Source organism: Myotis brandtii, unplaced genomic scaffold, assembly GCF_000412655.1.
Source record: "Myotis brandtii unplaced genomic scaffold, ASM41265v1 scaffold34, whole genome shotgun sequence".
Classification (NCBI taxonomy): Eukaryota; Metazoa; Chordata; class Mammalia; order Chiroptera; family Vespertilionidae; genus Myotis; species Myotis brandtii.
In genome coordinates, this window is record NW_005363098.1 from 4,583,252 (window position 1) to 4,601,465 (window position 18,214).

At 41.0% G+C, this 18,214-nt stretch overlaps 1 protein-coding gene across 1 annotated transcript in view; it reads left to right on the top strand.

The window, feature by feature from the left end:
• The window catches only part of KIAA0922 (KIAA0922 ortholog), a gene marked incomplete at its 5' end in the record, with an annotated part of 147,381 nt that overhangs the window by 89,487 nt on the left and 39,680 nt on the right, over nt 1–18,214 (top strand). The window contains 8 exons of the mRNA XM_014543902.1: nt 10,546–10,623; nt 10,808–10,961; nt 12,160–12,218; nt 12,540–12,648; nt 15,110–15,203; nt 15,669–15,822; nt 16,386–16,556; nt 17,858–17,927. Of these exons, the coding sequence (XP_014399388.1) occupies nt 10,546–10,623; nt 10,808–10,961; nt 12,160–12,218; nt 12,540–12,648; nt 15,110–15,203; nt 15,669–15,822; nt 16,386–16,556; nt 17,858–17,927 (889 nt within the window). The remainder of the gene's footprint in view (nt 1–10,545; nt 10,624–10,807; nt 10,962–12,159; nt 12,219–12,539; nt 12,649–15,109; nt 15,204–15,668; nt 15,823–16,385; nt 16,557–17,857; nt 17,928–18,214) is intronic.

The window sequence follows — 18,214 nt, forward strand, 5'->3', positions numbered from 1 at the left end:
TTGCTCCCAGGGTTCCTGGAGGGGGGGCTGCTGTTGATACGTTGGGAGCTCAGGCCCTAGTGGGGGTAGACCTTGGCCGTCAGTCACTCCCTGTCTCCCCAGGTTGTTTGTGGCCCTTCTTTCTCTAAAGTTGTGGGCTGGGCCTCCAGGATGTGCTCTTACCCCCCTGGGCCCCTCTTCCTCTTAGGAAGGCTCAGTTGAGTTTCGAGCTGTTTAACCAGCTTCTTTTGTTGGTCTCTTTCTTTCTCTTAACACTTGTAAGCTGCGACTGTGTTATATATGTTCATTCCCCTCTAGATGTTTTCTTGTGAGTTCTCCCAAAGCAAGAAAGATAAAGTCAGTAACTTTTGAGTCTGCTAAAAGTATCTATTGTTCAAACAGATCTCCTCTTCCCGCAGTGCACCTTCTTGCATAGACCTCTCCCATTAGACCAACCCCTGAATCAGGCCTGGGACCCGTCTATCTAGTCCTGCCTGGTTCCCCTTTAATGGGTTTCTTCTGTGCTGTGCTTTCTCTTCGTTGGAGTCTAATCCCATGAACATCAAACATATTCCCTTAGGGCACCAGCAGTAACTGTGCATTCATCTTGCCATGCTCTGAACTCTCTGCTCTGCTCTCCCTGGTCTCCCCTTCACAGCCTGCGAGATCTTACGTGGCCTTGGGTCTTGGTCTTGGAAGGTACAGGTCCTCGGTCACCCTTCCCATGGGCTCTGTGCCTGGCTTTAGAAGTCTGTCCCTCCATAGTTCCTGGAACTGAATCCTAATTCCTCTTGGGGGAGCAATTTCAGTCTAATTTCTCCCTTTTTCTTTTATTTTCTTTTCCTGTAGCAAAATTGCCTGTCTTCCTTACTAGTATTTTTTTAAGCTCCAACAAGCACAAAGATATATATTTCCTCATTTCAGTGAGATCCCAGGCTGTCTCGCTTCTCTATGTCTGTGGAACCGGGCCGTCCAGATCCCCTGTTCTATTCTGGCTGTGTCTGGTTGTCCCCTAAAACATCCGCTTTTCCTCCAAAGGGCTGCCCTCTCTTCTTCCTGCGTCATCAGCCTGCCTTCCTTTTTTTTTTTTTTTTGGTTTTTGTTCCTCTGGGCCTAGTAGGAAGACTCAAGTGTGAAAAGTGTGTTCCTCTAACCTTCTGGCACCTCCTTGATTTTCAGAACGAACCTGATGGTTCCAAGGGCAGACCTTAGTGCAGTGGTTCTCAACCTGTGGGTCGCGACCCCTTTGGGGGTCGAACGACCCTTTCACAGGGGTCGCCTAAGACCATCGGAAAACACATATATAATTACATATTGTTTTTGTGATTAATCACTATGCTTTAATTATGTTCAATTTGTAACAATGAAATTGGGGGTCACCACAACATGAGGAACTGTATTAAAGGGTCGCGGCATTAGGAAGGTTGGGAACCACTGCCTTAGTGGTATCTAATTTGTTTGTGCCATTGTTTTGTCAAATTCCTTCTCTAACTCAACCCAGTGTGACAGCATATCTCTTTAGTAAGACTACCCTTATTGTTTTTTTATTTTTTTATAACATCAGTCACCCTTATGTGGCTCTGTCACGTTGGATCTTGAAAATCTAAAATGGTGGTCAGCATTTAGATGGTTCATAAATCTAGCGCCAGTGAATTGGGGAGGAACTTTTAAGTCAATGGACCGACCTCTTGAATTTGAGCTGCACCCTTTCACAGTTCGGACTCTCAGCTGTGAAGGCAATGCATGAAAAGGGAACGAATCAGGAGCAGCCTGTCTACACTGCCTGCCAGGAGGTGGACCCCGTAGTTTCCCTGAGACCCGGATAGAAAAGTAGCAAGTGGTATTCTGGAAGCTCTGTCTTGAGAGAGTCCTGATTAGCGATATCTTCCCCCCCCCCCCTTTTCCTTCTCCTTTCTCCCTTTTCCTTTCATTTTCTTTTCCTGTGGTAAAATATACATAACACGAATTTACTATTTTCACCATTTCTAAGTGTACAGTTCAGGGGCATTCAGTACATTCACAATGTTGCGCAACTGTCACCACCATCCATCTCTTGGCCGTTTTCATCTTCCCAAACTGAAATTCTGTCCCCACGAAACACTGACTCCCCATTCTCACCTCCTCTCCGCCCCCCCGGTGACCATTATTCTTTTTTACGTCTCCATGAATTTGGCTCTTCTAGGTCTTCTCTTAGAAGTGGAATCACACGATATTTGTCCCATTGTGACTGGCTTATGTCACTGAGAGTAATGTCTTCAAGGTTCATCCATGTTGTAGCGTGTGTCCGAATTTCCTTTCCTTTTCAGACTGAATAATAGTCCATTGTGTGTGTACACTGTGCGCTGTTTACTCATTCATCCATTGATGGATGTTGGGTTGCTTCCACGTTTTGACTGTTGTGTGAAATGCTATGGATTGGGTGTACACGTATCTGTCTGTGCCCCTCCTGTTACTTTGGTGGAGCTGTATGTTTAATCTTCTGAGGAACCACCACACTGATTTCTTCTGCAACATCCGTCCTTTCATAGCCTCGTCCTTGCCATGGCCATGCCTACTTAGGTCAAAGCTGTGCCTTTGCTGCACAAGGTCGAGCCACAGCAGCCTGCATCTTCACACCTGAGCCTTTGCTGAGCCTGGGCCCAGGTTCAAGGGCTGAGCCAGACCTTCAGGAGCCACTTGCCATTTGCTTAAGGCCCAGCAGCATCCAATTGGGTAAAAATAGCTGTTCGCCTTTGGACAGAACCACCGTGCGCTGCGTGACCCACCAAGGTGAACATCCACATGGCTTCCTGCAAGTGCCAGCCCAGGTTGTAGGAGTTCAGGCCACCCAAGTGTGACGATACAGGCCACTGCTACTTGGTCCCACCAACAGTCTCAATATCGGAGTGTTAATTTGGTCTCTAAATTGCTCTTTGTTGATCTTTCAGGGTTAGTGGCACATTCAGTGGGGTGGGAGGTGATGTGCTACAACGACATTTCTCTCTCTTCTTGGGTTCTGAACCAACAGTGAAATAAGATGAAAGGAATCTGAAGTGTTTAGGACAGTGGTTCTCAACCTTGGCTGCACATTCGAATCACCTGGGAATCTTCTTAAAATCCTGATGTCTGGGCCTCATCCTCCGGAAATTCTGTTTCTTTGTGATCGGGTGAGGCCACAACATTAGTAACAAAGAAACAGAATTTCCGGAGGATGAGGCCCAGAAATCAGGATTTTAAAAAGATTCCCAGGTGATTCGAATGTGCAGCCAAGGTTGAGAACCACTGGTTCAGGAGAACAACCCCTTCTCTTAGAAACCCACGGTGTGGGGAAGAGGAGTCTCCCCCTCTAACACATTAGATGTGGAAAACATGCTTCCCAGAGGCATTTAGATGATTTGTTGTGGAATTTTACCAACTTAATGCATTAATAATGAATGAACAAGTAAAAATAGTAACACTCCCTCATGAGGGCCTGGTGCATGCCCTGCGCTGGGCATATGTATCTCATTTAATGCTCTTCAGATGACGGTGAGTTCCTTAGTTCTGTGTTATTGAAGAGGAAGCTGAACCTGGGAAAAGCATAGAAATGTCCCCGAGGTCTTGTGGCGGGGTTTCATCTTGAATTTATGGTGAATACAGTCATTTGGCCACACTGCCTTTTCTATAAAGATTTGGAGAAGCGAAAATGCTATACACATGCTTTAACCCCCTTTCCCTTAACGAAACAAAACAAAAAACGCATTCCAGCCAGTACCTAGGTTTTTTACAAACATTTTAGTGAGGGGGGTCTGGCAACATAGGTAAATTTCATTCCGGCAGTTAAATACCTGAGGACTAGACGGGTTAGTAGTGGCAGGGGTGAGGGTTGAAACACAATTGCTGTTTAACATCAGGTTAAAGCAACAAACAGTGCTTACTGTTCGCTCAGCTGCCTGTTTGTTATGCAGGAAACACTAAATTAGGAGTTTGGTTACAGAGCCTGAGTGTTGTGTGGAAGGGACCCAAGAAAGTGTTCTTTCTATACAAAATCATTCGCTGTATGGAATGGATTGTACCTAGCACTGTGTGTGTGGGCCACTGGCTGGGATGGTCACAGGCTTAAACTGTGTCCCTATTGAGGCACACATTGGCATAAACAATTTACCTTTATAAAGACGTCCGAAATTTAGCATTCAAAATTGTGGAAGTGGAGAAAAATGTGTGAGAAAAATGGAACCTGAGATTGGGACTTATCTAAGTAATTCTTTTGTATTTCCCAAGTTATATTCCTTAAATGGAAGGTTTTCATGGATGGTCATTACTGGGATCGTCATACGTTGTTCATTCTGTCTGGATTAATATGTTATAGGTTCTCGTATACTTTCGTTAGGATATGGTTTACTCTTATTAATAAAACTCATATACATTGTCTATCTTTTTTTTTCCTGCTTAATTGCACACAGTCCCCCCAAGTCACAGTCTGGCCCTGGCCCAGTCCACAAAGAACAATTTCTTAGCAAATAAAGGAAGGTGATTTATTTTCTCTCTTAGATCCAGTTACCTAGACTCATACCCCTTCACCACAAAACCTAGGGAATACAAGCCACACAAAAGGAGCCCTTACATGGCTGTTTTCTTGTCCTGTGCAGTATTTCTTGGCATGGCTTTCTAATATGTGTTTCCATGCTGAAGAACTTTCAGGCTTTTAAGTATCTAAGAGGAATTGACTTGGTCTGTTCTTATTTACCTGGAAAAAACACTGACTTGTGCCAAAAGACCTGCTGTTGTTTTCCATTTTCCCCCCAACTAACCCGAGGACCCTTTGATAAGTCACTTATCCCCATAGACTTAATGTGAAAACTACGAAGGAATTATTTTTTCTTTTAGCTATGAAAGTTATGAACTCTTTTTCTTCTTTATGAGCTCAATTTTTTCCCCCAAATAGTGTGGGAGGTTTCAACAGTAGAGAAATGGGTTTTGTGTGTCTTTTATAATCTGCTCAGTACGCTCCTGGGTAAGGAGATGTCCTACTGTCACAACAAATGTGCTCGGTTGGGGTCCTTTCAGGGGAATTCTTATTCCCAGCATGTGTGGTGGCCCCAACTGGCTCATGCTTTGGTTGTCGTTTTCTTTTTAAAGTCTAGATTGCAATAGTTTTTTTTTTTGTCTTTCTGTAAAGGAAGACACGAACCTTTAAATTTGCCTGAGAAAAAGTTAGCCTGCTTCAAGGGCAGTTTGGAGGTGCTGGAACTCCCCCTGGTGGGATGCTGAAATATGTTCTACAGCCATTGAAACAATATAGTGCTTTATGTTTGTTTTTGTTTCCAGCTAATAGAAGAATCTTATTTAGAACGGTAAATTATAAACTCATTCATCCAGAAATGTACCAAGGATGACAGAACATGAGGATTTAAATTACATCAAATTACTGTGCAAATAGGATTTTTAATCATATCCAAAATTATAATTTTGAACTTCGGACATTATTTCAACATTTGAAGAAATATGTTAGGGAAGAGAGTTGCCTTGCCAGGTTAAGATCTATGGTTAAATTGTTGTACGTTATAAAAACCCAACTTAATTGTAAATGTACTAGAGGCCCAATGCACGAAATTCTTTCAAGAGTTGGCCTTCCGCCGAAACCGGTTTGGCTCAGTGGATAGAGCGTCGGCCTGCGGACTGAAAGGTCCCAGGTTCGATTCCAGTCAAGGGCATGTACCTGGGTTGCGGGCACATCCCCAGTAGGAGATGTGCAGGAGGCAGCTGATTGATGTTTCTCTCATCGATATTTCTAACTCTCTATCTCTCTCCCTTCCTCTCTGTAAAAAATCAATAAAATATATTTAAAAAAAAAAAAAAGAGTTGGCCTTCCTTCCCCCGGCTGCTGGCACCGGCTTCCCTCTAGCATCCGGGACCCGGGCTTTCCTTGCAGCCCCGGCTTCGTCCGGAAGGACATCTGGTCTAATTAGCATATTGCACTTTTATTATTATAGATATGTTGAGAGTGTGCTGATGTGGGTTTTTCTTTAAAGCTTTTTGAAAAGTTTTAGATCAGAAACCTGCCAAATATCAGGTTTTGATATACTTTGATTTTATAGCCAATGTTTATTATTTTTAGTTTCTTTCCCTTTGAAGCAAGCATGTAGCTGTGTGCCCACTTTTCTTCATTCACCAGCTGTATATTGAGTGCCGATTAAGTGGTAGGCATTGTGGTTAAACCCTTCAGACAAGGTGCTTACAGTCTGCTGGGGAACACAGACCTTGAGCAAGTTATCACATGAGGAGTGTTAACGAAGGTCAGGTGAAAGGTGCTGTGGGTGTGAGTAATGCCACTTACCCCAGCTGAGGTGTCAGGGAAAACCTCCCTGAGTGATGTTTAGGCTGGGACACGGAGGATGATTGGGTTTAGCTATGTAGAGGGGAGGGCCGGTCGGAAATGTAGGTTCAAAGTTTGAAGGCAAAATAGAGCAGAAAGTCTACCCGTGAGGTTGGAGCATAGGCAAGGAGGCAGAGACTAGACAGGTGCCTGCATTCTGTAGCTGCAATAAAGGGTTTGGGATTTGGGCCAAGCAGGAAGTCTTTGAAGGGTTTTAAGCAGATAAGTGGCTTGACCTGATTTGCATATTTATTCTCTCTCTCTCTCCCCTTTTTCATTGAATTTATTGGGTTGATATTGGTTGTGGGGAGCCGCTATAGGGTTAAGCCTCAGACTGACCTGTTGGCAAAGTCACAAACAAGTCCCAGCTTAGAGGGCACAGTCCTCTTAGCATAATTAGGCTTGACCTTATAACGTTCCCTAGATAAGCTGGGACTTGTTTGTGACTTTGCCAACAGGTCAGTCCGAGGCTTAACCCTATAGCGGCTCCCCACAATTGGTTAATAAAATTATATGGATTTCAGGTGTACAATTCTATAATATATCATCTGTATATTGTAGTGTGCTCACCACTGCAAGTTAAGTATCCTTCCGTCATCATTTACTCTCCTTGTACCCTCTTATGTCCACTCACTCTTGATGCCGTGTAGCGAGTGGAGTGGAGAGGGCAGAGGTGGACACAGGGACAGGAGGAGGAGGTTGGTGCAGCAGCCTTCCTGCCTCTGTCCCTCCCTCCCTCCCACTAGGGCAAGGGCTCCATAAACTTTTACATAAAGGCCTGGAGAGTAGTTATTTTTACCTCCTTTGCAGGCCATAGACCCTGTTGCAAGTACTCAACCCTGCCATTGTAACAGGACAGCAGCCATGGACAATTCACAAGGAATGAGCATGGCTGTGTTCCAATAAAACTTTATTTATAAATACAGGCAGCGGGCTGGATGTGGCCCACGGGCATAGTTTGCTGACCCCTGATCTTTAGGGTATTAGGAATGAAGAGAACTGAATGGATTCAAGGGCTGACAAGGATGTGCAATCAGTATAAGATGGTTTGGGGTTAGTTTGAGCAAGGTAAGTGAGAACGTGAAGTTGGTTTTCAAGTTTCTGGCTTAAACAAAATATGAAGCATGGTGCTAAGAGGAGGCCAATGCACAGCAAGGCTCGCTGCCTTGGCCTGTGTGAGGGAGGCGTGTCCAGGCAGATGCCCCACCATTGGTTGGATGTATGGGTGTGCAGAGAGGTCTGAGCTGGAGAAACAAACTTCAACTTGTCATAGACCCACTTAGGGAGAGAGTGAAAGGGACAAAAGACAGAATCCAGAATAATTCCAACATCTGATGGTCATAATGGGACGAGCCAAAGATGAAAGGGAAAAGCCAGAAGGACAAATGGTTAATGGAGTTAAGTGGGAGAGCAGGATCTGGCAAAAAGAGAAGTTTCCATTGGGTTTGGATATGGAGGTCTTTTGAAACTTTGGTGAAAGCAATTTCAGAGAAGTGGTGGGCTGTTTGTTGTTGTTTATGTCTTTGATAGTGGGATTTGTTCCCAGAAAGACAAATTAAAAAATGTTTCTTCTTTAAGATTTTAGGTTCTGTTCACAGGGTGTTTTCCTGTTTAAGTCTAGCAAATACCAGCAATTACTTCTTCAAAAGAGCTGTTGGTGAATTCTTGGTCCCATTTACAAGCTGGGTTAAACTCCTTAAATATTTTTACTGCATTCTAAAATGTAATCTACTTTATTTTTTCTGTACTTTAATTGACTGAATGACAATTGAAGTAGTTACAAAATGGGTTTTTATATAATGTACTTAGGTAATTCTTATAAATCTAACAAATTAAACATAATTAGGGTGATTCTACTTCGTACTAAATCTTCCTGAAGTAAATAGACACTTACCCACAGTTAAGTCAGCCAAGGATTTGGGGAATGCCTTCTTACCTGGTGGAGATTTTCTGGTGTCTGACTGTGGCTGCCCAGCCCAGTGCCTTCGTGCAAAACTACACCAGACACATCAAGCTCAACAGAAGAGGAACTCTCGAAACCAGGCCCCTTAGACTCACACGCTGCACATTTTCTGTGCGTTCACCGCCTGCAGCCCCCTGCCCTCCCACCCAAAAGGCTGTATCCCTGGATGGGACTTTGCATTTCCCATCTTCAAGATAAGTCCATGTCATCTCATGTGCCTGTTAAGATCATTGAACGTGATGAAAAATGTGTTCTTCCCTTTTTTTGTTTGTTAATACTCACCGGAGGATATCTTTCTATTGATTTTCAGAGAGAGTGGGAGAGAGCGAGGGAGGGGATGAGAGAAAGAGAGAGAGAGAAAGAGAGAGAGAGAGAGAGAGAGAGAGAGAGAGAAAGAAACATTGATATGAGAGAGACAGATCCATTGGTTGTCTCCTGCACCCACCCCAACAGAGCTGGGGGTCAAACCTTGACCAGGAATTGAACTCTTGACTCCTCATTGGGTGGGCCAACTCTCCAACCACTGAGCAACACTGGCTAGGGAAAAATTCTGCATTCTTTTGATATATTCTTGACCCTTCCATTCATAACTCTCCCACATATTAAAAGTATGACATATGACAGTAATACAGTTTTAGTAGGGGACTTTATCAACCTATTGTCATCAATGGATAGACCTTCCAGACAAGAAATCAGCAAGAAAACAGTGGCCTTAAGTGACACATTGGACCAGATGGATTTAATTGATATTTTTAGAGCATTTCACCCCAAAGCAGCAGAATATACATTTTTTTAAGTGCACATGGAACCAGTATTATTTACAAGAGCCAAGATACGGAAGTAACTTGACTGCCCATCAGTGGATGATTGGCTGAAGAAGATGTGGGCTGTGGCCAGTGTGGCTCAGTTGGTTGAACATTGTCCCATGCACCGAGAGGTCACTGGTTCCATTCTCAATCAGGGCACATGCCCAGGTTGTGGGCTCAATTCAAATAGGGAGCATATAGGAGGCAACCAATGTTTCCCTCTCATCAGTATTTCTCTCTCCCTCTCCCTTTCTCTTTCAATCAATAAAAACATTTAAAAAAAGAAGTGGCACATCTATAAAATGGAATATTACTCAGCCATAAAAAGGAATTAAATAGCCCTAGCCAGTTTGGTTCAGTGGAGAGTGTCAGCCTGTGGACTGAAGGGTCCTGGGTTCAATTCTGGTCAGGGGTACACGCCCGGGTTGTGGGCTTAATCCCCAGTAAGGGGTGTGTAGGAGGCAGCCCATCAATGATTCTCTCTCATCATTGATGTTTCTATCTCTTACTCCCTCTCCCTTCCTCTCTGAAATCAATTAAAAATATATTTTTAAAAAAGAATGAAATATTACCATTTGCAACAGCATGGATAGACCTAGAATGTATTATGCTAAGTGTAATAAGTCAGACAGAAAAAGACAAATACTATGTGATTTCACTTATATGGGGAATCTAAAGAACAAAATAAATGAAAAACAAAAACAGAAACAGATTTATAGATACAGAGAACAAACTGATGATTGCCAGATGGGGAGGGTTGGTGAAGAAAAGGTGAAGGGCTTAAGAAGTGCAAATTGGTAATTACACAATAGTCATGGGGATGTTGAGTACAGCATAGGAAATATAGTCAATAATATTGTAATACTGTGGTGTCTGGTACACATTGGACTTAATCAGATCACTTTTTACTGGTAACTGTTTAACCACTGTGCTGTACACCTGAAACTAATATAAAATAATATTGAATGTCAACTGTAATGGAAAAATAAAGGAATGATAGCCAGTTGAATTTTAGACATCTCTTATGGTTTTGTCATAGCTTTTAAGGTCATTCTACTGAAGGAAGGCAGACAGAAGAACAGTTAATTGGCTATTGCTTGCTGAACCTACTTTAAAATAAAAGTAGACTCCTATGTGGAAAAAGAGTGTTAAAAAAGTATCAGCGATGCCAGACTACAGTGTTCCTGGGTATATCTAGACCACATTTATCTGTTTATTGCCATAGTCAGAATTTTCATGTTGCCCAAGGGGAGAGCTTATGACTTCCATTAGAACGTGAACTGTTTTATTGATGGTTATATTTCCAGTAAATAGAATAATACCCAGCAGTTAGCAGATACTAAATGTTTGTCAGTTGAGTAAATATAGTTCCTGAATAAATGATAGATTGTCTGCTACTAATGCTAGATCGATCCTTTTGCTTTCTTTTACATTGTTTTCCCCCCGCCTTTTTTTCCTTTTAGGCAGAAACCACTAATACTAGCCTCTTACAGGTGCAACTGGAATGCAGTTTACATAACAAAGTGTGTCAGCGATTAAAGGTAACTGAAAAAATTTAGTTTTTTCCTCCTGCCTCTTTGCTTAGATATAAAAAATAAAACAGCACATTCTGTTCTCAGAAGTACACATGCCCTTACCTTCAGTGCTTTTCCCCTTAAAATTTGAGATCACCCAGTTTCAGATCATTCTTTAAGTTTTTCCTTTTTTCTATCCCTCCAATCTCAGAGTTGTTATCTGGAATCCGATGATGTTTTACGGCTACAGATGAGCATAATTGTAACAATGGAAAACGCCTCGAAAGAATTTGAACAAAACACACAGGATTTGTTAGATCATCTTTCTATTATTTATGTAGCTACAGATAAATCTGAGACCTCAGGTAAGGTGGAATCTCTTCAGAATTTCATGGTAATATATTATGATTAACCTGCGTCATCATTCTACAACATTTACTTATAAATCATGTCATCACACTCCCAACACAAAGAGCTGCGGCTTTCAACCTTATTAAGCGATTGTAATAGTAACTGGTTCTCAATTTGCAGCTGTGAGTAGATTTTTGGAGTAAATTTAGGGGCAAAAGCAAACTAGTCTAAGTTTCCTTGGGAATGATTTTTCTTGGCATTCTGGGCACAACGACCTAATATAAATATCCACAAAGTGTTGGAAGTCTTGTGTCTCTTGTTCCAGTTTTACTGATTTGCAGAAGCTCAGTTGACCAAATCCTGCTGTTTTGTATTTTTTTAGTAGTTGATGGGATACTGGTTGTTCCTTGATGCCTGACAAGTTAGAGTAATAGGAATTTCAGTGTTTGTTCTATGAATTTTATTTTTGAAAACAGCTCTACTTACCAGAAATAACCTAGTTCATCAGTTTAAGTTTCTAGGAAGTTTTGTTGGAGACACATATTATGTGATGCATGAGATTTATAATGTAGGACTTGCTGTCATCCATTGGTTGTCAAGACTGTTCTGGTACGCGCGCGCGCATGTATGTGTGTGTGTGTACACCCACACACTCACATACATATTCAGAGAAAGAAATGGCTCCAAAATATAGTTTGCTATTGGCAGCCTATTGTTGTTCAAACAACGCTTGAGAATTGATTATAGGAATAATTCAGCAGGAGAGCTTTCCTGTCTCCATGTTGCAAGCTTTTGGTGATTCTCAGAATGGCCAGGTAGACATCAAAGTAGAGAAGACTCCTGCCCCATAGGGAGCACCTCTGTTGGTGAGGCTTTAAAGGAAGGCTCTGGTTTGAGATCCCAGGGTTTTATTTCCCCCAAGTATGGTTGTCTAAATAAAGAAATGAGGGGCTGACTAATCTCCAGGAGAGCAAAGCCATATTTGAAGCTGTCCAGGCAGTTGGTTGCAGCCAGAGGAGCAGTGTCCTGACCCTACACTCAGCATTTATTTATCATTTACAGAGGCTGTGTTGGTAGGTAAATATTTTGTAAGGATCCTTTTTCTTGTGACTTAAAAGAATACCCTGCAGAAATAGCTCCAAGTTTCAATTGTAGTGTTGCAAAACGAGGTACTTTTTGTTTTAACCTCCTCACTCTGATTCTTTTGGACAGATGATTCGGCCGTAAATATGTATATATTACATTCAGGAAACAGCCTTATATGGATACAGGTAATTGTAAATGCTTTATATCTAGTAAATATTAAACTCACAAGTGTATTTCATTGTAGAACATGAGGAATTTTCAGGAACAGATACAGAAACACTTATCTCTATTCTCTGTTGCTTTCATTGCAACCCCTTTCCCTTGCTTGAACCCCTATTCGGATGAAGGTTGTCAGCACCCACTTCGTCCTATTGTAGACACATGTGCTGCGCAGTTGCTATATGAATGCCAGTCTGAGCTCCTTAGTTATTTCACAGAGTTGATTCACATTAGATGCACAGTGGCCTGGCCGAGAGTGCTAACTGGATTTTTTGCTGTTGTTACAGGATGTCCATCATTTCTCACAGAGAGACGCTCTGTCTCTGCAGTTCGAACCGGTGCTCCTACCTTCCTCTACAACAAACTTTACAAAAATTGCCTCTTTTACTTGCAAAGGTACAGATTTTAAAAATAGTGGAGATTGCCTTCTTATGTTTGTTATCGATGGCAGTTGTTTCTGTGGAAGCACTTAGCACTGCAGAGAAGGCAGTGTTCTAAGGGAGTGGGCTTGCTCTCCATACCTCAGCCTTCATCGTGCTGAGAGCAGGATGGAGAAGATGCTTGTCTCTGCCACTTCTATTCTGCCACACGCAGAGGATTTTGAGTTTAAAGAGTAACTCAGTGGGGGATTTGAAAGACCAGAATGTAAATGTGTTTGGAGATACTTCCTTCACAGATAGAGAGATTGTGCTGCCTTAGTTTGATGCTTTGTGTAGACTGCGATGCAGAAGGTCTGGTGAGCATGAACCCAATCCTACCTTTTGGTTCGTACTCATAGTTAAGAAGATTTCTGTAAAGAAATGCAAACAGCACAGCCAGTGTGGCTCAGTGGTTGAGTGTCACCCATGCACCAAGAGGTTGCTGGTTTGATTTCCGATCAGGGTACATGCCCATGTTGCGGGCTCGATCCTCAGTGGGGGCCATTCAGGAGGCAGCCAATCAATGTTTCTCTCTCAAATATGTTTCTTCCTCTCCCTTCCTTTCTCTCTCTAAAAAAATAATGAAATAAAATAAATGAAAAGATATTTTTTAAAAAGAAATGCAAATGGATTTTTAAAAATGAAAACATGTCACTTATATGAAAAGGAAAGTGAATTTAAAGGGACAAGTGAGATATAATTTATTACTTAGATTGATAAAAATAAAAAAAATTATTAACATCCTGTGTTGATAATGATCAGGGGAAAAAACACCATTCATGTTTTTGATAAGAGTATAAATTGACGCAGGGTTTTTTTTGGAGGGAAAATTGGCAATCTATGAACATTTAAAATGCCCGTATATATTCTTCAGTCCTTAATTCTACTTCTAGGAACTTATCTACGGATAGGTTATATTCAAAGCTCTGCCTACAGAATGTGCATTGTTTGTGACAACAGAACTAACATAGACATCCGTGATAGGAGCCTGGTTAAACTGTAGTTCATCCACGGGGTATACTCTGCGGCTATTGAAAAGCATACGTGGACATGCAATGCAGGCGGCATGTGTACATTTGGGTCTTTAAGGGTATCCATGCACTTGTATACGAAATAGAAAAACTGGAAGGATGCTCATGAATCTGTTAGCAGCTGTTCCTCTGAGATAATTGGGAAGTCAGGAGGGAAAAGTAGATTTAATTTTCACATCTTTATTCATGTTGTAATTTTTCTTATCATACATATAGCTTAAAAAGAAACCAGTTGAGTATTTGTAAAGGGTGTCCCAAAATTCACGCAAGAAGTAATTTTGATAGAAAACAGGTTTATAATTAAAAATTGTAAATTTTTTATTGATTCATAAAGTATACAGTATAGGGTTATGTATGGAGTAGCATATCGGGTAAATGGCCTCCACGGCTTTGCTGGCACATACGCACTCTTTTGTTGAAATTTTCCATGACCGTTTTTGCATAAATGTGTCTGAATTTCGATGAGGCTCATTTTTATCTTTTTTTTTTTTCTCATTTTTATCTTGATGACTTGGTTAATCGACAAAATTGTCACATTTGGGGTTCAGAAAATCCACGAGTTATTGTTGAGAAACAAATGCATCCACAACGTGTCACTGTTTGGTGCGGATTTTGGGCTGGAGGCATCATCGGACCATTCTTCTTCGAAAATGCGGCTGCTCAGGCAATAACAGTTAATGGTGCTTGCTATCGCGACATGATAATCCAGTTTACCCGATATGCTATTCATACATAACCCTATACTGTTTACTTTATGAGTCAATAAAGAATGTACAATTTTTAATTATAAACCTGTGTTTTCTATCAAAATTACTTCTTGCGTGAATTTTGGGACACCCTTTATTAGAGTTAAGATTTCAATCCCAGTGATTTAATGAATAGTATGGCCCAGCTCAAGGGCAGCTTGTTGCTTGGATAAAGCAGCAGTGTCTGAAACGCATCCCCACTGCCTCTGAGAGGCTCCGCCTTATCGTTAAGGCTGTATTTCTGTCCTGCTCTTGCCTCCACACGCTCCTCTCACCCCGCCCAGCTGGGCTTCAGCCGTCACCTCTGTCATCTCTGGCAGGCATGCGGGCTTCCCTCTTACTTTTGGTGAAGGCAGATCTTTATTAAAAGAAAGCCTTAGTGCATTGACTCTTTTTCCCCCCAAAGAAGTGAGAGGTTGGTTTATAAAAGGAGGGGTACATTGGGGTGGCAGAAACCCTGTTTGAGATCATTGACAGCAAGCCAGGAAAGAAGATAAGGTTTGAGAAAGGATTTTCCCATTTATGTCTCATGCGTGATTTTAATGGAGACAAAAACAGTGGAATAATTAGGTTATAAATAACACACACATCTTGTTTTTGTTTAGGCGTAGTGAAATAAAAGATATTATACTTGACACTTACTTCTTTTACCTCAAAACAGTTCCATCGTGTGATAGTGCCGTGAAAGAAGTCATGAAGAAGACAAAAAACACTCCGACACTAACAGCATGCCTCTCCTCTCCGGTGGTCCCAGGGTAGGTCAACCCCACGTTCCCTGAAGTCGTATGGGTTTTGTGTGTGAGTGTTTGTTCAGAAATGATTAAAAAATATAACTAGGGCTAGTATGGTTCCCTGGGCTGCGTTCCTTGCATTCACACCGCTGACAGCCAGAGACAGGGGTTGTTTGCAGAATGGGAAAGAGGAAGGTGAATGATTCAGTTCATGAAATCGGCTCTGGGCCAGGCAGCCAGGTGTGGGAGGAGAAACCCTCCCGCCGTGTTTCTCGCCTACACCTGGTCCTGGTTTTGCCTGGCGGCCTCTGTCCTTCAGATGCTCTGCTGGTGGGAATGAAGGCTGAAGTGACCTGTGCGGTCGTTCCCAGTGCTAACATCCATTCTCTGACATTCTGTGATGCTGCTCTTTTTGTGATTGAGGCTCCTTCGAATGCCGGCAGTTGTCCTACTCTCGGGGCTGAGAGCATGCATGTGCTGTGTTCACAGGTACTTTAGAATGGACTCTTCTGCGGCCCAGTTTCACCTGGAGACCCATGAGAACACTTCGGGAGTTTGGACAATGTGGTACCTCAACCATTTTGACCGCAGTGTCGTATTAAACGATGTGTTTGTCTCCAAGGAGGCCAAGCACTTTTTGAAGGTACACATGGTATTTTCATCCAGGTTTTAGCCTATTTTATTTCAAGCTTTGTTTACGGTTAGATACTATGAAATGAATATTTACAAAAGTTAATACTTACCAATTTTAAAGCAAGTATTTTTCTTTTGAAGTTTTCAGAATTACTTTTAGGATTGATCTCTCTCTTTTCTAAACTATTGTTCAAGGACCTCAAAGGGACCAGGGTATATCCTTAGAGATATTTGCTCTTACCATTATTAAAACATTTTATTATATATAATTTATACTAAAAAGATTGTATTTGGTAAAAATAAGCCCAGTTCATAATAAAAGAGTAGGTTTTTGCAAAATACCACCTATGAAAATTATACAGTTACTTTTGTGAAATTTACAAACAGTTGCATTTTAAACATTATTTGAAGCCTATCATTTATATACAAATAGTTCAATTTTTGACCTGGAAATAATTGAGTAAAATTATATTTCTCAAAGTATAGAATTTTAGTATTATACTTTATAATGATTTTAATCATCATTAGTGTTAGGAAAGTAATTTCTCTTGCTTCTTTTTTTTTTGTCTTTAGATTCTGAATTTCACTGGCCCTTTATTTCTACCTCCAGGCTGTTGGAATATATTTTCTTTGAAAGTTGCTGTTAAAAACATTGCCATAAATCTATTCACCAATGTATTTTTGACTACAAACATAGGTGCTATGTTTGCTATACCTCTACAGATTTACTCTGCACCAACCAAGGTATCGTTCATGAAACTATATATGTATTATAATTTTTGTCATAATTATTATTTCTATTAAGTTGTAGTGCTTGGTTTTATTGACTAACTTAAGCTCATGTTCTTTAAGACTCTTTAAGGATATATATTACCAGACCAATCATAGATGGTGAATTTTTTAGATGTAGAAATCTTTATTTGGAGTTACAATTTTTCATAAAGAAATTTGAGGTTCTTGAGTGAAATAAAACATCACAAGTAGGTTGATTTCATTTTTCATTTATTTCCAAAATTTGTAGAGCAAGGAATGTGTGCTTGCTATAGAAAACACAATTGAGCTCTGAACACATACTTGCAATTGAGATAAATAAGATGTTTAAATGCTTTATTTGGACCTCTGGTAAGTGACTCTCAGCTGCTCATAATCCTTGAATGTCTTCAGTGGACCAAATCTAAAGCCTGAAAGGGCTGGCAAGGAAGAAAATGCTTTATAAAATCTGAGGAAATGGTATTTAATTTAGGTCTTATCTTAAACATGTCTCATTTTTTTCCTTAATATTTCTTTCCTTTCATTTAGTTACTGTTATTGCTTCTTTTTGATCCAAGCTATTCTGTACAACTCTGGGTTCTAATTTTTATGAGACATTCATGCAATCATCTTTATGATTTTTCTCACTTATTAGCATTGGTGTTTTATAGATAGAAATGCCTCATGTTCAGCTATGAGCCTAACAGTAGGACTTCTGAAAACTAAACAAAATGTAAAGTTAATTCCATTTGTCCATATTTTGAGTAGGGAAGATTTCTTAGAAATTTTATTATTTTTTTTAATCAAGAGATGTTTATAAGGAGAGGACTGTGGGAGGGAGCAGGCAGGTGTCAGGTATGGGTGGGAGTACCAAGTGTATGCTTTCCTTACGTCTAGGAAATGGGACACTAATTTGAATGTCCTGAGTAGCTTAGGAGTTACCTTTTTTTTTTTTTTTTTTACTGTTTCTCAGAGGATTCCAGTACAGTTTTCAAAAAACCTACTAAGAATGTTCTAACACTAATTTCATCTTCAATTCTGAAGGCAGCTTGGTGTCTTTTGGGCCCAGTGGTTGTCACTATGATTACTGAACAGAATCCTCCCTGTGAGAGGCAGTGCAGACCTCTCATTTGAGGGTTACAGGGAACCAAGAAATCACTTTCTGGTGGTTTAGCTTCTGGTTAAATGGAAGTTCACTGAGGTGGAGGCCAATGTCTGCTTTGCATTTGAGTGCATTAGGATTTTTATGTGTAGTGCTGTGTTTTAAGTTATTCATATATTACTTTTCAATCTAGGAAGGGAGTCTGGGTTTTGAAGTGATAGCACATTGTGGCATGCATTATTTCATGGGAAAATCAAAAGCAGGTAAGTATTTTGCCCTGAGCTTTCTGTAGAACTCTAGTTGGGGGTTGGGTGGGAAGTAGGGAGGAAAATTAACATTGGTAGATGGGATAATCAGTCCTGTGAACGGAATTGCATCATATTCTATTCTTAAAGAGCATGATCCCTAACAGAATGGCATGACATTGTTAGGAATCCTCCAGAAACATCCTGAGGTCCTTGTGGATTTTTTCCAACACATTATTTGATCATCCTAGCAACCTTGCTATCAGGAAAAATGGGAAGATTTCGAATTCCGGTTCTTTTGAACA